General features: G+C 37.8%; 7 protein-coding genes and 1 pseudogene across 20 annotated transcripts; 2 read left to right on the top strand and 6 right to left on the bottom strand.

Annotated features, from left to right (window-relative positions):
* Positions 1–186: 186 nt before the first annotated feature.
* On the top strand, positions 187–2,702 carry AT4G18070 (suppressor). 7 transcript variants are annotated; one of them, NM_001036582.5, is made up of 5 exons: positions 355–602; positions 1,227–1,813; positions 1,892–1,993; positions 2,082–2,153; positions 2,253–2,588. In NM_001036582.5, the coding sequence occupies exons 1-3, from the start codon at positions 497–499 to the stop codon at positions 1,985–1,987; spliced, it is 789 nt and encodes a 262-aa protein (NP_001031659.2). In that variant the 5' UTR covers positions 355–496; the 3' UTR covers positions 1,988–1,993; positions 2,082–2,153; positions 2,253–2,588. The 7 variants fall into 7 exon arrangements, with proteins under 7 accessions (NP_567549.2, NP_849405.2, NP_001031660.2 ...); NM_117917.4 differs by lacking the exon at positions 2,082–2,153 and having other exon boundaries at positions 187–847; positions 2,256–2,702; NM_179074.5 differs by lacking the exon at positions 2,082–2,153 and having other exon boundaries at positions 187–602; positions 2,256–2,702.
* A 154-nt stretch (positions 2,703–2,856) lies between these two features.
* On the bottom strand, positions 2,857–3,593 carry AT4G18080 (uncharacterized protein; the record flags this gene model as incomplete). The annotated part of the gene is made up of 1 exon (NM_117918.2): positions 2,857–3,593. The coding sequence occupies one exon, from the start codon at positions 3,591–3,593 to the stop codon at positions 2,868–2,870; it is 726 nt and encodes a 241-aa protein (NP_193542.1). The 3' UTR covers positions 2,857–2,867.
* A 75-nt stretch (positions 3,594–3,668) lies between these two features.
* AT4G18090 (uncharacterized protein) lies at positions 3,669–4,505 on the bottom strand (the record flags this gene model as incomplete). Its single annotated transcript, NM_117919.1, has 1 exon — positions 3,669–4,505. The coding sequence occupies one exon, from the start codon at positions 4,503–4,505 to the stop codon at positions 3,669–3,671; it is 837 nt and encodes a 278-aa protein (NP_193543.1).
* A 620-nt stretch (positions 4,506–5,125) lies between these two features.
* On the bottom strand, positions 5,126–6,305 carry AT4G18100 (Ribosomal protein L32e). Its single transcript, NM_117920.8, has 2 exons — positions 6,044–6,305; positions 5,126–5,684 (listed from the first exon to the last, which is right to left on the bottom strand). The coding sequence occupies exons 1-2, from the start codon at positions 6,131–6,133 to the stop codon at positions 5,373–5,375; spliced, it is 402 nt and encodes a 133-aa protein (NP_193544.1). The 5' UTR covers positions 6,134–6,305; the 3' UTR covers positions 5,126–5,372.
* Positions 6,306–6,734: 429 nt separating this feature from the next.
* On the bottom strand, positions 6,735–7,376 carry AT4G18110 (RING/U-box superfamily protein; the record flags this gene model as incomplete). The annotated part of the gene is made up of 1 exon (NM_117921.1): positions 6,735–7,376. The coding sequence occupies one exon, from the start codon at positions 7,374–7,376 to the stop codon at positions 6,735–6,737; it is 642 nt and encodes a 213-aa protein (NP_193545.1).
* A 412-nt stretch (positions 7,377–7,788) lies between these two features.
* ML3 lies at positions 7,789–11,608 on the top strand (annotated as a pseudogene). 2 transcript variants are annotated; one of them is made up of 11 exons: positions 7,789–7,978; positions 8,498–8,638; positions 8,715–9,172; positions 9,258–9,417; positions 9,498–9,614; positions 9,726–9,877; positions 9,954–10,832; positions 10,919–11,003; positions 11,092–11,160; positions 11,247–11,420; positions 11,525–11,608. The 2 variants fall into 2 exon arrangements; another variant differs by having other exon boundaries at positions 9,498–9,877.
* Positions 11,609–11,794: 186 nt separating this feature from the next.
* PHYE (phytochrome E) lies at positions 11,795–16,004 on the bottom strand. Its single transcript, NM_117923.8, has 4 exons — positions 13,614–16,004; positions 12,699–13,506; positions 12,320–12,613; positions 11,795–12,213 (listed from the first exon to the last, which is right to left on the bottom strand). The coding sequence occupies exons 1-4, from the start codon at positions 15,604–15,606 to the stop codon at positions 11,970–11,972; spliced, it is 3,339 nt and encodes a 1,112-aa protein (NP_193547.4). The 5' UTR covers positions 15,607–16,004; the 3' UTR covers positions 11,795–11,969.
* Positions 15,945–19,096, bottom strand: SSP4b (SCP1-like small phosphatase 4b). 6 transcript variants are annotated; one of them, NM_001036584.3, is made up of 7 exons: positions 19,002–19,096; positions 18,518–18,734; positions 18,292–18,432; positions 17,714–18,208; positions 17,297–17,634; positions 16,983–17,127; positions 16,203–16,404 (listed from the first exon to the last, which is right to left on the bottom strand). In NM_001036584.3, the coding sequence occupies exons 2-7, from the start codon at positions 18,708–18,710 to the stop codon at positions 16,376–16,378; spliced, it is 1,341 nt and encodes a 446-aa protein (NP_001031661.2). In that variant the 5' UTR covers positions 18,711–18,734; positions 19,002–19,096; the 3' UTR covers positions 16,203–16,375. The 6 variants fall into 6 exon arrangements, with proteins under 6 accessions (NP_001328766.1, NP_001328767.1, NP_001328768.1 ...); NM_001203831.1 differs by lacking the exon at positions 16,203–16,404 and adding an exon at positions 16,704–16,908; NM_001341262.1 differs by having other exon boundaries at positions 15,945–17,127.
* Positions 19,097–19,405: the final 309 nt, after the last annotated feature.

The raw sequence follows: 19,405 nt of genomic DNA on the forward strand, positions 1-19,405 counted from the left end.
GGTTCTATTGTTGATGTAAACTTAAATCAAATTATAGTCAACCAAAAGACAAATGTATATTGGTATCTAAAGTACTGAATGACAACATTTTTTTGTTTTAATTTATCTATAACACAATCAAGTTGTAAAGATGATTTTGTTTGAACAAACTTTACAAAAATAATCTCTATCCATTATACTATTTCGTTAATAGCTAAATTAGTAAACCAAACGCGGAAAATAAACGAAACAAACGCGGAAACAAAATTACAAGAAGATCAATTAGTGATTTTACAGTTAAAAAAAAGCAATAAAACTCAGAAACCCTTTCACATGTATGTATAAGAAGAATCTAAAACTTTCCCACTTCCACCAATTTGAGTTTTGAAACATTTACGGCTCGACAGAAAAGAAGACGCCATTATATTTTAACAGAGAGAAATCAAAGAGACAAAAGCCACGATCCGCCATAGCTGTTTTTGAGATCGATCCCCACCAAAGGAGCCTAGCCTAAATCATGCCTTCAGGTGCTAAGAAAAGGAAAGCTGCCAAGAAAAAGCAAGAGGAAGAACAACAACAACAAGGATCTTCTACTCTAATCAACCTCAAATCCAACAACCATGGTTTTTAATTCTTTTAACACCCCATAATCTCACTACTACTTTCTTCTTTTTGCCTTTTTCTTCTTGTTGTTGTCTCTCTGTATCTCTCAATTATTCACTCACACCACACACGTTTAGGCCACCTTTCTTGTTTGTTTATATATTTGCTTCGCTTTAAATCTGAGTTTTTTTTTAACTTTGTTCTCTGTATAGTTTCTTCAAGTTTTGATTTTTATGGTTTTGTGCTCATTGATCTAAACAAATGGGTATCTTTTTTACTCTTCTTTGTGTTTTGATTGGGGTTTTAGGCTCACAATTTTGGGATCTCAAGCTGTAAAAATTTGATCTTTCGGTTAATTTTAGCATGTTCTGCTTCGTAATCCATATGGGTTGAATCTAGTTTTCTGTTTTGGACTAAAGGATAGTTTTGTTTATCAGATTCATGATTATGATTGAAGTTGTTTATCATTTGCTGAGTTTTGTTTATCTCTGATGCTTTGGTTTCATTAGTAGTAGCTGTGCCTATTTTGTTTACTAGTATATGTTTCATTCTCTGGATGGTACAATAGTTAGATTTGACTTGAATAGTCAGTGTTAAGTCACTCTGTTTGTGATATTGATTGGATTTGTAAACTGATGTGCTAGATTCGAGAAGCCAAGGTGACAAGGAGAGCGATGATGGTGTTAATGAACGCATAGAGATCACTGATTCAAGCCATGATCATGACAAGAGCTCTAGTAGCAGCAGTAGTAGTAGCAGCAGCAGCAGCAGCTCCAGCTCGGATGATGAGTCACGGGAAGTCAAGAAGATAGATGATGATAAGAAGACTGGTGATGATGTTTCTGAAGTTATTACTGTGAGTTCTGTGCCAATTCAACCTGTGCCTATTGCTGCAGATGCTCCGTTTATGGGATTTACTGCTAATGCGATTGTAGAGAATACTGGTTTGATGGATTCAGCTGTGCCGAATGATCCCGAATCTGGAGAACTGGTTGAGATCTCGCATGTTGATACAATAGTCTCAAACGAGGCTGATGATAATTCTTTGCCTAAAGCAACTGAGATTGCTGCTGAAGTTGCTCTTGCATTTGATGAGATTAGGCAGACGTCTTCAGGTGCTACTGACTCTGATGTGAAAGAAAATGAGGGAAAAACTTCGCCTCTTCCAGAATCCAACGGTGTTCCTGAAGGCAACATAGAGTCTAATGTTGTCATTTCTCATGAGGAAGAGGTCTTTATTGTTTACCTATTTGGTTCATCTTTTATGTTGCTCATGTTACCTAAAAGACTAACATCAGTTTTCTCTCAGGCTCCCATCTTGATACCAACACATGGAATTGCGAAAAGAACCTCATGGTTTAGTTGCTGCGGCTTGTTTGATGTGGTCACAGGATCCAGTAGATAAACTCAGGTAACTTCTCTGTTTTATGTGAAAACATCGTCGGATGCATAATCTCTCTTTTTGTTTCATGAGTCTATTATCTATATGTGATTCTTAGTTCATGGACAACAACCATACATGGAAGCATTTCCTTCATTATTTCTGTAGCAAGAGTCTATAAACATCAATGGTACTGTCAATTTAGCTGCGAGTAAAATAGCCTCCTGCATTGCTGTCTGAAAACTCACATGTCTTGAGTCACTGATGAGTTATATTTTCTATGTAATAGCAGAAACAGTGTGTTGCCTACAAATTGGAAGCTGCAGAAGTGTTATAGCGGCGAAGAATTATCGGTTTCCTCTCTCGATCACCTGTGAAAATTCAGTAACTTGATGAATGAATGTCTCTCAAATCACAAATTTTCTCAAATGATAGAGTACTCATCTTCTAGTAATATTCAGAACAGATATGCTTACAATTTCTGCTCTTTATATATGTCCTTACCAAGTTCTTTTTAGTTTTTCATTCTGTCATTCGTTTTGATATGTACCATTTTCTTGTCTGTTATTGTTTCGTTCTCTCAGCTTATGAGACTTTGAGACTGTTTAATATAGATATTTGCTTCATACATGACCGGTATTTTAAAATTAATATATCTATATATGCCACAAATTGGATTCGTGTTAGTAACACGGTGTTACACACGGTTTCCACATTTCTTGCAGATACAGTTGATGGATACAATATGCGAAAATTCTTAGCATTCGTATGAAGCGTGTGTAAGAACCTACATTGTTTTTATTTCTAGAGAACAAAAAACTTTACACAAAATTTACCAATCAAAGTCTACAAAAAAATCTCTGGTCCAAGAACAGTAGAAATCCAGAATCATGCTTCTAATCATTCACAGCTCCTGTAATGCCTCTGCTTGAAACAGAGACTGCCATATCTCTAGTAAGTAAGATCCAATCACTGATCTCCCAAATCTGTTATCAGCAATGACCCTATTCATGAGCTTTATTCTTAGCAAACTATCAAACCTTTCTGACTTCGAAAACGACTCATAATCCGTGGAAACCGATCTGTAAACCTGTTGCTTCATCTCTGCTAGCTTCAGCTCTATCTTCATCAACACTTTTTGGCAATCTTCAAACAGAGAATCTAAATCAGAAAGCTTGAGTCTTTCACACTGTCTCTTTTCCAGAGCCAAAACAATCTTTCCCAAGGCTCTAGTTGCATCTGCACAAAGACGAATGAAATCATCATACCGAAAAATAGATTCAGGAAGGTCCACATTATGTTCCTTGTTCTCCTTCTTCCAGATCACTACTCCAAAGACTTCCTCGAGCTTTCCTATGACTACACTTGTACCCGTATCGTCTTCATTGACCCCTAATAGCTTTGTACACAGACTGTACTCTCCAGTTTCACCAGCAAGAATCTCAATAGGTATCAAAAACATAAATTCCGCCACAAGAAACGAAAGCTCCACTCCAAATCTAACAGCTTTCCTTCTCCTCTTCATCAGATCCTCAAGTCGTTCTGTCAAATTCTCGATCAAATACATCCGTCTATTATACCCCAAACAATTACGTTTAGTCACACCTGAATCTTGTTCAGTCCTCTCCATTTTTACCACCATTGGAGTCATCAACTTCTTCTTCTCCTTTATATCTCTCGTTTCTTCCTTCTCTGCTTCTGCAACTCAAAATTCATCAACTTCAGGCTCTCCATTAGAGATCCAAGAAGAAATCTCTTTCTCTTCCTTCTCAGCTTTCTCTCTCAATCTATCTCTTATCATATCCTCAAGCAACCCTCCAAACACATAACTATCTCTAATCCAGTCTAAGTAACTTCCATCTTTCTCAACCTCTTCTAAAATCTTCTCAATAAACTCATCAACCTGACCACAACGTCCTGGATCTTCAGCTCCAAGCATAGTTGACAATATCCCATCTAAAGTCCCAAAGTTGTTACCATCTTCTACATTGCACACAGATTCTTCAGCATCAGTAGATATTTCGGATTTTACTATCTCATCTCTTAAAAGCCATTCTATAACCTCATCCGCAAGAAACATAACTTCTTCACGTTGTTCAACTTTCCCCTCTTCCACATAATCACATCCTCTAACGTGATCAGAATCAAAAGACACAAATCGATCACTTGTATGATCTTTGATCTCAATTTCAGATCTCAGAATCTTTAGTTCTTGATTAAGAATTTCGACTAAATCAGAATGGGTTAGGGTTTGCGATACCGTACAAGAGAAGTCAATTGGGGTTTTCTTCATTGATCCTCTTCTTCGAGTCTTCTTCAACTTCTTGTTCTTCTTCTCCAGTATCGTTGGATTCTCTTCATCACTACCATCGAGAATTGTTGACAATTCAGCGCTCAAATTCCTCTGCTTCAGCAATATCGTTGGATTCTCTTCAATATCAGTAAGAATACTTGAAAAGATAGAAGATTCAGGACTCATCTTCTTCTCCCAATCACTTTCTTCTGCTTCGTTTGTATCTTCCCTCGAATCTCTGATCTTCATCTTCTCGTTTCAGAGAGAGAGAGAGACTTTCTATATGTTTGTACTTAAGTAGTCTTTCATACAAAGACGTTTGAGCTGACGTGTAGTGTAAACGACAAGCAAAACGTAAACTCCAAATTTACGCGTCTCTTCTACATTCTCACAGTATAGAATCTCTCTGAGGCATTTCGTCGGGGAAAAGTTAAACCTTTTGAAAATCCCACGAGCTCTGTCCAAAGATTTGGTTCTTTAAGTGATTAGTATACACAATTTGTAACTAAGGAACCTGAACCGTTGAGGAATGACGCGACTCACCATCTCCTAAAAACTCACTCTTTAACTATGAAAATATGGTGTTGCTCTCTCTCGCATATCGTTTGGTAGACGAAAGGTCAAAACTTTTGGTGTTACTGTTAGAGTTTGTGTGGGTCAATTGTCAGAACCAAAAAGCCATTGAGTTTATTGTAAACTCATGTGTACTATAATTACATTGTATTTAGTTATGCTGTGTTTGTAAGTCAATCAAGTTTAACTGTACATAGATGCATTGTTTCAGCAACGAGACACGAGATTGCTCTCTACTAGTAATTTGATCGCTTCTTGTCTACCGAATGTGAGAGACTCGAACAATTCAAATCATCCACCAAGTTAAATTGAGATCCTCTGACAAATTATTAAATTCTAGATGAAATAGGCTCAACCTTTGACAAGTAATGAATCCGAAATAGCTTTAACAAAAGGTCTTAACTTGATCTGTTTCATACTAAAACCAAAACTCATGTTTGTTCACTCCAAACACAAACACAGCAGTAATCAAAAATCGTCTTATAACAAAAAGGAAATGCAACAAAACAGAAGAAACAACTAAGTAGTAGGCAAGATTCTTCTTCACTCGTCTTCTTGGCTACGGAGCCTAGCAAGCCTGTTGGTAACAACAACGTCTAGCTGAGAAGCTCTCTCAACAATTGCCTTTCTCTTCTTAGTGGAGACGTTGTGAGCAATCTCAGCACAGTAAGTCCTGTTGTGCATCATCAACAACTCGAGCTCACTTGTGTTGTGAACAACGAATTTCTTGAATCCATTGGGAAGATAGTGACGAGTCTTCTTGTCAGATCCGTAACCAACATTGGGCATCAAAGTCACACCTTTGAACTTTCTTCTCACCCTTGAATCAATACCCTTTGGCCTCCTCCAGCTTTCCTGAATATTTCCCAACCACAAAGTACATAAGAAATCAAACCAAATCACCACAAACATGTCAAAAAGCTCAATTCTTCCAAAAACGACATAAGAGACTAATCTGGAATCAAACTCAACCTAATCTGGAATCGAATGAATATTGTTCATGAGAGAACTCAGGCAAGCTAAAATCATCATTTTCATGTAATATCTTCATAGATAGAGACTAATGTCAGATGTTTAATTCAACCACCATATTGCATCCTAAAGCTACAAACTTTAAGATACAGCTACCAATAAAAACTTAAAGGAACAAAACCCAGAGATTGATCTACTAAAATCCTAAAACTCTGTGAAATCAAATGAGAAAAAGGGTTTACCTTGACGGTGATTCTACGGTCACTCTGGGGTCTGATGAACTTAGCAGACCTCTTCTTCACAACCTTCTTGGTAAGCAATGGGACCGCCATATTTGCTTCTTCGTAAGATCGATATCTCAAAAGCGACTCCGTAAAACAGCTGAACAAACCTAAAATGTCTTTTATAAGCGTACACTAGGGTTTCTGATATTACATTACTAAATGGGCTCACGTTGTGGCCCAATAAGATTTCTTTCACGGCCTTTTCGTTTTTTCCTTCAACTAAAGAAATTGTATGCTCTTAAGAAAACAATCTAATTTATTAAACTAAAAGGAAAATACACTTTTTTCTTCAATTAAGAAAATTTTTCGTTTTTTTTTTTTCACTGGAAGATTAATTTTCATTGATGAGATATTAGGTGAAATACAAAAAGCCGACGATCAATACATGATCCCGGAAACTAAGTCGAAGGATGACAAAGATATCCTCGGAAACTAAGCCAAGAAATATGGAGAGCAAATAACAACACTACAAGAGAAACAAGTCAAAACAATGACGACTAAGGAAGCACACAACAAAGGAAATCAAAACTCTTAACTCAGAATCTAGCACCAAACATCTTGCATATTATCAATCCAGAAACGAGAAACGCTTGAATTGTTTCTTTCTTCCTTTTTCTTTTTTTGTTTCTTAATTTCTTTTTACAAAATATCATTCATGGTGGTCTTCTTCTGCTCGACGATTGTGGATGTCGTCACGACAAGTAGGACATGATCGCTTGCAGCGTAGCCAGGGGAGAATACAATCTTTATGAAAACTGTGAGAACAAAGCAACTTCATGATCCTCCTCTCACTACCTGATGATGCTAACTCTTCTAGACATATTATGCACTCTTCTTCTATTGGTATTAGACAACCTTGAGAGTCATAATCATTGACTCTTAACCAATCACTATACAACGTTTCTAGAACAACTTCAACTTCAACCAAGAAACCATCTTTTTCTTCTTCTTCAAGGTGGCGTCTTATATCAATCAGGTCTTCGCAGATTTTAGGAACAATACTTTGCTGAATCCACTTGTTGATCTTTGACTTGGACAACACGTTAGCCACAAATATACTGCATATTTCTTCTCCGGTGAGGAAAACAGGTGGGATCTCGGATGCGATTCTTACTGTTGCATTCTTCTTTCCTAGCGATTTTTGTTGAGCCAAAGTTTCACGACCGCTAGGACTCCGGATAAGAATCCGCTCAATTCCTTGGATACTTATTGAGAAGGATCCTGAATTTTTGTGATCGACGATGTGAGTCTTAGATTCATAGTTTAGAATCCATGTTGATGTGCCCTCCATAATTAAAAGCCTTGTTGATTAAATTATGTCTGTTTTGGCTCTAAAACAATCGATCTCTTCTTTATTTATAGAGGTTCATTGGAGTCTCCAAATTCACTTAGGTTTCAAATTTACATTTATTTAGAAAAATAGAAAAAATGATGCCCTAAATAAATGGAACATGTTTAATCAATGATTATCTAAACACAAAATTAAAAAATTCGGGCCAAACTGATTTTTTTTGTTTTGTCAAATGTTTTAGTTGACTAAGTATTATCAACTAAAAACAATTAAACAGATATATTTTTCGGATTCCAAAAGAAGTTTAAATATAGTTGAATTTAATGGGAAAAAATAGAAAAAGGAGTAAAAAATGTCGAGCCACTTGGTCCTTTGTTACTCAATCATTCGCCGTTGTTCCGATCATTACTCTTCTCTTCTCCATCCAATTAAAGATTCTCTCTTTTAATAATGCTTTCAAAAGAATATCTAATTTCAGGAATAATCAAAAACTTATTTAATTTCTCTCTTCTTTATCAATGTGTATATATAATACACACATATATAAGAAAGTGTTTCTTCTGTATTCGTGGGAGAAACAAACAAAAAACAATTTCTTCTAGGTAAGTTTTTTTTTTTTGTTCTTCCTGCTAAAGTTTCGATTTTTAAACTAATTGATACTTGTGTGTTCCTTTGGCTCTAGCGGCAATGAGTTTGTGTTAGTGATCCTGCTAAATACAACAAAAGGGTGAAGTAGAATAAAGTTGGTTTCTTTTTTAATCAAAAACAGTTGGATGATCACAGTTTAGCTTCTTCGATATTGAAAATAGGGTTCTTGTTCTGTTTCCTTTAGTTCCCTCTTTCCTCTGCTGTGATCGTTTCTGTCTTGATGATGATGATTTACCCCAATAAGGTTTTGATTAGGGTTTATAAACTCAGTGGAATCAAAGTTCAGGGTTTATAGAGATTGAATCATTAAGGATTTGTTTGATTATTATTGCTAATGGAATTTGCAATCCTCTGTTTTTTAAAATTGTATCCATCTTGGTTTAGAAAATCATATTTCTCTGTTTCAATTGGAGTCATCTTTCAATCACTTGCCTCCATCAGGGTTTAAAAGAGTCCCCTTTTCGTCGTTGTAGCGAAGAAGCAGAATTAATCAAAGTTCAGAGCTTTCACTATGAATATCCCAAGTGGAACCTTCTCAAGATCTGATCATTTCCATGCTTCAAGTGATGCTTCTCTCTTTTCAAGCTCTCTTCCTCTTATTCAACACCAAAACAGTATGTACATTGAGTTGCCTAATTCGTCTTTATATCGTCATATGTTGGATGATGTTATAATCTTTAACTCTTGCAGTCAACCCTCGTGACAGCTACCATCAGTCTGTTGATGAAATGGCTTCTGGCTTAGACCATTTTAGTGGAGGCATTGGCAATATGCTTGATGATGGTGACTCACATCCAATCGGAAACATGCTTCCTGATGATGAGGAAGAGCTTTTCTCTGGTCTAATGGATGATTTAAACTTAAGTTCCTTGCCAGCTACGTTGGATGACTTGGAAGATTATGATTTATTCGGTAGCGGAGGAGGTCTTGAATTGGAGACTGATCCATATGACAGTCTAAACAAGGGCTTCTCAAGAATGGGTTTTGCTGATTCTAACGTTGACAATGTTATGCCTCAAAACATTTTCCAAAATGGAGTGGGATCGATTGCTGGCGAACATCCTTATGGTGAACATCCTTCAAGGACTTTGTTTGTTCGGAATATTAACAGTAACGTAGAGGATTCTGAATTGCAAGCTCTTTTTGAGGTAATTTCTCTTTTGTATTCTCAAAAATCGGTTCTTTATAGGGTGAAAGATTGGATCTTTATGTTTGTTTTCCCGTTCTTGGCAGCAATATGGACATATCCGAACTCTCTATACAGCTTGCAAGCAGAGGGGATTTGTAATGGTCTCTTATAACGATATCCGTGCTTCTAGAGCAGCTATGCGAGCATTACAAGGCCAAGCTGCTTAAAAAGAGGAAACTTGACATACATTTCTCAATCCCCAAGGTTTCATATTCTTGAATTCTCTTATATATATCATTCCTTGTTATTCTCCTTTTTTAATAGATGATCTTTTCATTTTATAGGATAATCCATCAGAGAAAGATGTTAACCAAGGAACTCTTGTGGTTTTCAACTTGGCTCCATCAGTTTCCAACAGAGACCTTGAAAATATATTCGGTGTTTATGGCGAGATCAAGGAGGTGATGCGTTTTTATTCTGTTGTTTCTGTTTGATTTTTTTGAGGTTTTAGGTTTCTCTCACGACCTGCATAATGGTTAACGTTTGTGTAAGTTATTGTTCTGACAAAGCAGATACGGGAAACACCAAATAAGAGGCATCACAAATTTGTTGAATTTTTTGACGTTAGATCAGCTGATGCAGCTCTCAAAGCTTTGAACAGGACAGAAATTGCTGGAAAACGTATCAAGCTGGAACATAGTCGTCCTGGTGGTGCTCGTCGAAAGTGAGTTTACTGATACCAAAGAAACTGACTTTAAAGAAACTGTGGACTAATTTTCTGTTTTGCTTTCTTCTCTCAGCATGATGTTGCAAATGAATCCGGAATTGGAACAAGATGATTCCTACAGCTACCTGAATCATGTCGAGTCGCCTTTGGCAAGCTCTCCAATAGGAAACTGGCGTAATAGTCCTATTGATCATCCTCTACAAAGTTTCAGTAAGTCTCCAATATTTGGAAACTTGAGTCCAACAAAGAACATCCGTTATCCAGAATTTTCGATGAAGACTGCATCGGTGAACAATGACCAAGAAGGAAGAAGGTTTAGCCACTTGGATCACCTGTTTTCAAGTAGCAGCTATAATAATGCAAGCCACAAAGCTTCTACCTTTCAGCAACCGCAGTCGTTTGGATCTGTCTCTTCATTTGGTTCTTTGAACTCACACCCGAGTCATGTAGAAACATTATCTGGATCAGAATTCCTGTGGGGAAGCCCTAGTTCTTCAGCCTGGCCTGTGAATCCATTCTCTTCAAACAGAGAAAATCACAGGTTTCCGTACTCAGCTCAGAACGGATCCCTCCACCAGCTTCATCATATCGGATCTGCGCCATCTGGATTCTTCCCGAGGTCCCCTGAAACTTCATCAATGGGTTCAGTGGCTTTCCGAGGAGCAAGTGGTAATATGAATGCTCAAAGGAACTTGCGTGAAACTAGCTCTCCAAATTTTAAAATGTTGTCTGCTCCAAGACGTAGTCAATTGTTTACAGGCAATGGCTCTTACCTCTGGCCTGCTGCTACAATGGTTTCCATTGACGACCCATTGGAGGATGGAAGCAACCAACAGTTTGATAGTAACGGTAACCAAGCCGACATCAAGATACAGTTTCAGCTTGACTTGAGTAAGATTATGAGGGGTGAAGATCCACGGACAACCTTGATGATAAAAAACATCCCAAATAAGTAAGAGTATCCTTTGATTTTGCTGTGGTCCGGTTAGTTTACCGTTTTGCGACCTGAAAGAACTGATATTTTTTCCGTGTTCTCAGGTATACCCGGAATATGCTCTTAGCTGCCATCGACGAGAAAAACAGTGGAACTTATGATTTTCTTTATTTGCCTATTGATTTCAAGGTAAAGACCATTTAGGTTTGTTTGTTATATCTTTGATATCACTTGATCTGAATTCTATAATGCCCTCTTTTGGTTTCTTTGTGTGCAGAATAAATGTAATGTGGGGTATGCATTTATCAATATGGTGTCTCCTAAATTCACCATTGCATTGTACGAGGTACAAAACCTGATTGAGTCTTTAGTGTTGTTTCTCAGAGAGTGAAAATTTTGGGGATAAACTTATGCTTCTGATCTGTTTCATAGGCCTTTAATGGAAAGAAATGGGATAAGTTCAACAGCGAGAAAGTTGCTTCATTGGCTTATGCACGAATCCAAGGTAAAGCTGCGCTTATTGCTCACTTTCAGAACTCAAGTTTGATGAATGAAGATAGGAGATGCCAACCTATTGTCTTTGATGGATCAGAATCTAAATATCCGGTAAACAATCTCTTACAACAAACACATGATCTTAAAATGATCATTTATCTTTTCTGTGTTTATCTGATGAACTGGTTGACTCATACATGTCTATTTGAAACTAGATCATCCGGGAGAATTCGCAGCTCGAGGCATCAAATTCAACGGTTTCTCATCCTCTTGTCGGCGAGAACACACATCAAAGCTGACAGTCAAGTGAATCACGTTATTGCCTCTGGTTTAAAACGTAAATATCAGTTTCTAGGATGAGATGATGATGAACAACAACAAACTACTACATAGTACCCTTTAGAAACATTTCTGGTTTTCTCAGTTCCTTCTAGTTTGCTGGTATCCAGAATTAGAAAGAATTATTGTTCTAGACATGTGAATTGATGGTTGTGTTTTACTTTTGTCTGGTTGGCCAAATGATCTCTCCAAATTGTATACATAGGATAGTTAAGATACAATCTTATTGGTGGTAATAAATAATGTACCTTTGTTCTAATTAATACATTTGGTAAGAGACCAAATTTCATTAAATTTTATAAGCCTTGTAACTCAAAATTTCTACTTTATGCTTGAACTACCCTCTGTTCCTCTTGACTCAACACCTAACATTGTCTTCACTTGAAGATCCACCTGAAAGAAACACCGTTCGTCTTCTCGGACATAACTCACACGGCCATTCATCTGCTCCAATAGTTTCCGCGAAAGCTTAAGCCCTAAACCATCAGGGGTGACCCATCCATCTCGAGTCTCAAACATATCACTTAGCATCTCTGAAGGAAGTCCTTTCCCCGGATGTATCATCCTATCATAAAACAACATCGAACGTTTTAAGTTAAAAACCATCAAAATCTGCAAAACGGCTGCATTGTGAAAAGAAGTTGTTTTCAGTTGTTTCTGTTGACGTTTACCTGAACTGTAGATGGATATAGCGACCATTGTCACGTGAAAGCTCCTGCCCTGGTGAGATACTGATACCTACCCAACTATTTGGAAACGGCGCATGATTCACAATGTTGCGTAGAAGATCAGCAAGAATAAGCTGGAGCTTGACTCTGTCACCATTGAGAGGCAGAGTTTTGATCTCCTCGGCGACTTCAACCCTTAGTTGTGAGTTCCTCTCTCTCAATATAATCATCACTTGGCTAATGATTGTGTCCAAGATGTTTTCAAGTCGAAACTCTTCTGTTTCCAATTGCAACTTGCTGATCTCATAAAAGAAAACATTTGTTTTTCAGATTCAAAATGTAAAAACTTCAGTAGGTGAAGATTCAAAACGTTATGCTTTACCCTTCCTCAATGCTTTTCAAGTCCGTGCTTTCGATTATTGTCGTGATTTGCTTCTCACAAGCATCACTAGTCTCCAGAAACTGCCTTTGGCTAGCTGAAATCTCTGAGGATTCAAGAAGCTTATGTGCAAATCGGATACCGTTGAGAGGATTCTTGATTTCTTGTCTTACGTAAGTTAATTCGTTGAGGCTTTGAGCGCTCTCTTTCAGTTCTGGGCAGCTCAACCCCGATTCCTTATTGATAATCTGCAAGAAGAAGAAACATCTTATAACTTTTCCTTCGATGTTTGTACTCTTGTTCGCGGTTAAGGATGCTTCTATGTACTTCCCTTCCTTATTAAAGAACTCAACCAGTGAACTCTCGGGAACATTATCACCAGCAATTCCTTGGTACAGAGAGATCAAGAACTTTGTGAGCGAATCTTGGCATTTCACTTTACAAAAGACTCCAAAGACTTCACCGGGTAGCATTTTCCCAATCACCTCGTGTTTTGACCATCCCGTAAGCTTTTCCATTGCTGCGTTCCACTCAGAACAACAAGCATTTTCATCTGAAGCAAATATCGGTGGAATCAAAGGATTTAAGCTTTGAACAATAGTCTTGTAATCTCCTTGCAATCTGATGAATCTATCTGTTATTGCTTTCTCACTAGTGATGTCTTGACCAACGAAGCAGACACCGATGATATTTTCAGTATAATCCCGACTCGTGCAGGAGTTAACGAGAACACACACATCAGAAGAATAATCCGGATGATTGTTTTGACCAAACTTTCTCAGTTTCAGCATTACACTTTTCTCCTCTTCACCTGAACAACACAACATATCAATGTTACAACACAACATATCATTGTTTTGTTAGTTGATAAAGCTCATAACATGAAATTTGTATGGAGAAAATCTTCTTTCATATAACCTTGTAGGGCTTTGCACAAGAGACTTTCAAGAGCTGCGCGTGATTCCTCTTGAACAATCTCATCGGCAAGTGACTTCCCCATTGCTTCACTAGCTAGTAATCCCGTCATTTCAGCGGTTTTCTTGTTCCAACCATTAATACATCCGGATGAATCAACCCCAAAAATAGGTGCAGTTGCGGTTTCAATCACCCTAACCATTTCACACACAAAAGAAGTAAGCTCATTAGCATCTCTTGCTACGCCATTACCAGACAAAACTGGCCTAGAGCTGGTAAATGACTCTCTCATTATAAGTCTCAGGGAATGGATAGCATCAATTTCTGAGATTTCCCACGGCAAGCTCCTGCTCTTCGCAACTTCAAGAAAGGCTGTAAACGATGACCTCGGATGCATTCTTCCGGCATCATCTTTATCCTTTGGATGATGTTTAGCTCCTCCCCATTTGATTGCACTTGCAGTATTGGACCTGAACCAAAGTAAGTAATCTTTTGAAGAAAATCCTGCGGCAGCCACACCACAAACGGCATCTCCAAGTGAGATGGCACCAGGGTATCCCGCATCCACCAAACTATCAGTGGTTAAACCCGTCGAATCATCACCGTGATTCTCCACCAGCCAATTCACCAAGTCTTTAACTTGTGACTCATTAGGAGTAACACCAACCAACCAACATTTCCCCTTGTAATATAACGCAGCTCCATCACATTTCACAAGGTCCATAATACCCGGAGATTGTGTAACAATAGCGGAAACAGTATCACGGAGAAGCATATCGCACAACAAGGTCTGCGTCCGCATAGCCTTCTTCTCGGCTAACTGTGATGCTAACTGAAGTTCCATTTGAAGCTGAAGCCCAAATGCTTGCATCAGAAACTCACAAGCATACCGCAACGGGAATGGAACGTATCTAGGAGAACAATGATGACCAACAACTAATCCCCAAAGCTTGCTCGAATCTTTGCCTTTTACTACAATTGCGAGTGCAAGAGAAGCTACAGAGCCCATATTCGCCATATACTGCGTATGGCAGCCATGAGGAGCTCTTAGAGTAGAATTAACTAAACAAAGTGGTCTCTTGAGTTCCTCACTCTGAACAACCTTAACCGGAGTTGCATTGCAGTCACAAATCATTCGGACACGGTTCTGTTTGAACAAGAACCGAGCAGCCTGAGGAATATCTGTTGCCGGATAATGTAAACCCAAATAAGGCTCCAAATCAGACCTTCTAATCTCAGAAACAACTTCACCATGATCATCTTCATGAAACTGATAGACCATAACACGGTCATAACCGGTAAGTCTCTGAACATCTTCCACAACAGTATCACACAAGGCACCAATATCTCCTCCGGGAAGTGACTGCAGCCTAGAAATGGCCCTAACGGCTAGCTTCTGAGACTGAACTGCGCCTGCAAGGGTCAAAGCCGGATCACCTGATTTAGCAGGCTCCAAATCCATGACAATCCCTGCATCAATCCTGTGAAGAATAGCATAAAAAGGCTTCTGGGTCGTCCTAGAATGGACCAAAACAGGATTCAACAAGGAAATCTCAGTAAAGGAAGCAGCTTTAGACAAAGAAGCTCCAGAGGAAGGAGTAAAAAGCGTCCTTGCATCGATTCCAATCAAACCCTTGACTTTATCAAACTCACCAGAATGGGAGGTGGAAGGAAGAGACAACAAACCAAGAAAGTCAGAAGAGTTGTCACTAAGACCAAGTATCCTAAAACTAGGTTCTTCGACAGCAATCAAACAACCAAAGGGCTGAACTAGACCGCCTCTTTGGATGTTAGACAAGTAAGCTGTGATGTGTTCATCAGGAACGTGATTGGGAGGTGAAATAACAGATTTGGAGTAGTTAAAAGACTTGCCGGTGTAAATGGATTGAGCGAAATCAGCAAAGAGAGCAGCATCAACAGAGTATTGAGCAGTGTTGGATTTTTGAGGTTGAGGTTTCATGTTGCTTGCAGCTGAGCTTGAACTCTCGAATCCCATAGCTTAGGGGAAAGTGTGGAGTGAGTTTCGACCAGAAGAAGAAGAAGAAGAAGCTGATTCTGTATCATTTGCAGCAAGAGAAAGAAAGAAGTAAAAAAAGTTTCCTTTTTGATATTTGGGATTCGTTTTTACCTCAAGATTCTTCTTTTCATGTTTTGTTTTGCTTCCTTCAATGCTTTTTTTTTGCTACTCTGTTTGCATTCTCTCCCACACGTACAGCTTGTTCGGTGACCACCACCGATTCACTTTCATTTTTTTTCCCTTTTCTTAAATTGCTTTATTTTTGTGAATAAAAAAGTTCCATGGAATAAGTATTTTTTTGTTACTCTGAATCTATTGAAGAAATGGCTAATGTCTTTCTCAAATTTAATAGACCTTCAAAATTTCAACATATTTTGGTCAAAACTTTCAACTTTGATAATGTCCTCATACTTCTGAAAAAAAAACAAAGTTTCTTTTGAGCCAAATTTGAAACTATGTTTAGTCGAGAGTTACCAAAAGCAATCTCCAAAGCATCTAAACGACTGATGTTATGTAAGAAATCAATGACTTTCTTGGTTCATAAGAACCAATGTTAGAAAATATGATTCTTCTGACAGGTTTATTAACTAGTAACAAGAATATATGACTATCAAATGTTAATGAAAACAAGTTAACATTGTAAAGATGTACATATTGGCAAGTTTGTCAGGGAGCTTAAGACCTTAGACAAAACCTTAAGAGTCAAGTTAACACAGAGAAGAACAATAGTCAGGTCACTTCCTTACGCCTAATCAAAAGAACTTCTTGTTGAATGATCTGCACAATAAGGACCATGCCAACAGAATCATGAAACTTTTACTGAGAGTTATAGATTAAATAGCTTATTATAATACCACAGAACCACCAGATCCGGGCGCCCATATACGATATTCCTCCTTTATGAAAGACCACAGAAGCTAGAAAATTCGATAAATTCACGAAAAAGAAGGTTCCAGATTGAACCTCTCTTCATTTATATTACTGACAATGCAGTAGTACAAAGATCTAACCAACAGTTTGAATTTACCACAAGGAGATAATGGCTGTTGTTAACCTCCAAAACTGATATTTCACTCAATAGTTACTCACTTTTATACATTCAGTATCTCAGCTTCACCAACTGTACATTTAGAACACTTAAGATTTCAATGATCTATTATCCTGGCTAAAACAAGGGTTACGCTTTACTTGTGTACTAATATCACCGAGCATTATTCTATGGTTCACTAATTAAATAGCACCTAAGAAGTCTTGAGGAACTAAACTAGTCTATGACTAAATCTGTTAAAGAAACCCAGAATCTGCAATCAAGATATAGTGGAAACAAAAGGAAGAGATTTCTTATTCCTTGTTACCGAATCTCTTGGCAATGACAGGACGAACATCGTTGGCATCAGCCAATGTCTCTAAGAAGGGAAGTAATGTAATCAGACCATCATCAGTTGGATCATCATACCAACTTTTAATAGGGATCCCATTGTTTATTTGCAATCTGTACACCTGAAACAAGAACAATGAGGGTCCATGTAATACTCAACTAAACTACAAATTCTGCACTGTAACTATCGTTCTTTGAAATTCGATTTGCTTGTGGTGTCTATCACTGAGACTAAGGTAAAAGCAAAAATTAATGAAACAAAGGTAGTGAAGTGAATCCTTTAGAAAATACCTGTGGACAGTTGTCAACTATAGCCACTTTTGCTAGATCAAGACCCAAAACGGTTAAATCCTTGGTATAAATACCATCTGAAAGAATGCATGAATCCCGGTAAAAACGTTGCGATACAAACTTCCCATCTGGATCCAATATATCTAGAAGCTGAGACGCATAGATGCTGTGACTAGCCGTGAAGATGACAACATGAAAAAGTTCAACCACCCTCTCTAAGAACCTATAAAGGTATGGTCTTTGTTTCACGTAAACAGTGTTCTCTTGCATATTGAAAGTGACTCTGAAGGAAAAGTCTGTATCTCTACAGACTTCCAGAGTCGAATGGACCAGAGTTTCTGCAATGTCATTTAAAGATGATTAGTAAGTGTGGTTGTACCATGGAGGCAAAACTTAACCAAGTGGTTCATATCATACCATCCAAATCAAGAACAAGGGTTACCGCCTTCCTTTTCGGAGAGTCCCTAGGCTGCTGCATATCCGGGAAATAATTGAATACCACATCAGCTAATTCTGGTTGATTTCTTAAGAAAATCTGTGGATCAAAATCTTCAGTTTGTTCAGCTTCAGTGTGATTCTCTGCTGCTTCCAAGTTTTTTGATCTTGACCGATTAATCCTGTTATCCTCATCAGACTTAACATCATCACTGCTGGCTGATCTATCTTCTAAGTAAGGTAATAACATGTACTGCTCAGCTGCATCTAGTAACACACTTGGCTCTGGAAAGATACAATGAGGCAAGGGACTTATCTCAGTGAAAAAATCAACATTTCCACTCTCATAGAATGGCAAGCTTGCAATCAGCACATCAGATAGAAAGTAATCAGAATCGTTGCAAAACTGATTGTTGCTGCAGTCATCAGCTCCCCACCTAGGCATTTCCCATTGCACATTGTTCCCTTCCACAAATACTAAGGAAAACCATTCTTAGATTACTCGATTCTCAATCAAAAAGACAGCTTAAATAAAAAAATGAAAGAGTAAGAGAATATACCTCGGTCAGTTTCAGAATACAGTTCATCATCAAGAACAGGTGAAAATATTGTATCCATATTCGACGCATTTTTGGAACTGTCTTCAACTAGCAGGTCTTGGGGTTCATTTGTTACAACATCCCTAGTAGAAGAATCCAAACCTATAGTAATCAAAAGCATCATCAGAACAAATTTAAAACAAAAAGATGACCGACCTATTTGTAGAATTCAAGAAACAAGCCTTACCTATATTCTGTTCCTCGTTGTTGTTGCAATTCTGAGTAGCAGTGACCAAAAGTTCCATTCTCTCCGATATTTTGGGATCAAAGCATGAATTTTTAACATCCTTATGAGGTTTCTTACAAACACCAAGAACTCTTTTCTCTCTTAACGAGTCCTTGCTTATCTTGCTCTTCATTTTCAAAAATGGCATTGGCATAGTCTCTAGAAATACAACAACAAGCTGCAAAAGAAATGGTCTCAAGATCAAACCAGCAGCAGATACTGCAAAACAAAGTCAGCTTGTTGATGAAATTACAGAATATAGTAAGATAAACATACGGATCTGTAACAGGAATTTTTGATCATTTTCACAAACTCAAACACAAGTCAACCGATAAAACCAAAATAAAATTGCTAAGAAACGTTAAACACAGATAATTAACAATCAAAATTGCAGAAAAACAACAAGAATTAGATTGAGCTAAGGAAGAAGAAGAAGAAGACCTACCTGAAGAAGCAAGAGTTTTTTTTTTCTTCCTCCTCTCTGGTTTTTTTCTTTCTGAAAGACAATTCCACGAATGAGAGAAGCTTATTAGTTATTACGTTTTTTTTATTCCGATCAAAAACTTTTGGTGGGCGGGTTCTTAACCTGTAATAAGATGACACGTATAGAGTTTTATCCAGCTCAGCTACTCACCCTTGTAACTTGACACGTGCTTCTCCTTTTAATTCTTTTAAAATTTGAAGTTAGGTATAATGGGCTTAGGCCCATATTACACGTAGGCTCGGACCAACGTCCTTATCCATTAATCAATCATTTAAAAACTCCCAGATTCTTTCTCTCCGCGCGTTGTTTTAGTAGCGCGTGACCTTTACTTTTCTCGAATCTAAAATTTCAAAAAAAATCTCCAA

Source organism: Arabidopsis thaliana, chromosome 4, assembly GCF_000001735.4.
Source record: "Arabidopsis thaliana chromosome 4, partial sequence".
In the NCBI taxonomy this organism is placed as follows: domain Eukaryota; kingdom Viridiplantae; phylum Streptophyta; class Magnoliopsida; order Brassicales; family Brassicaceae; genus Arabidopsis; species Arabidopsis thaliana.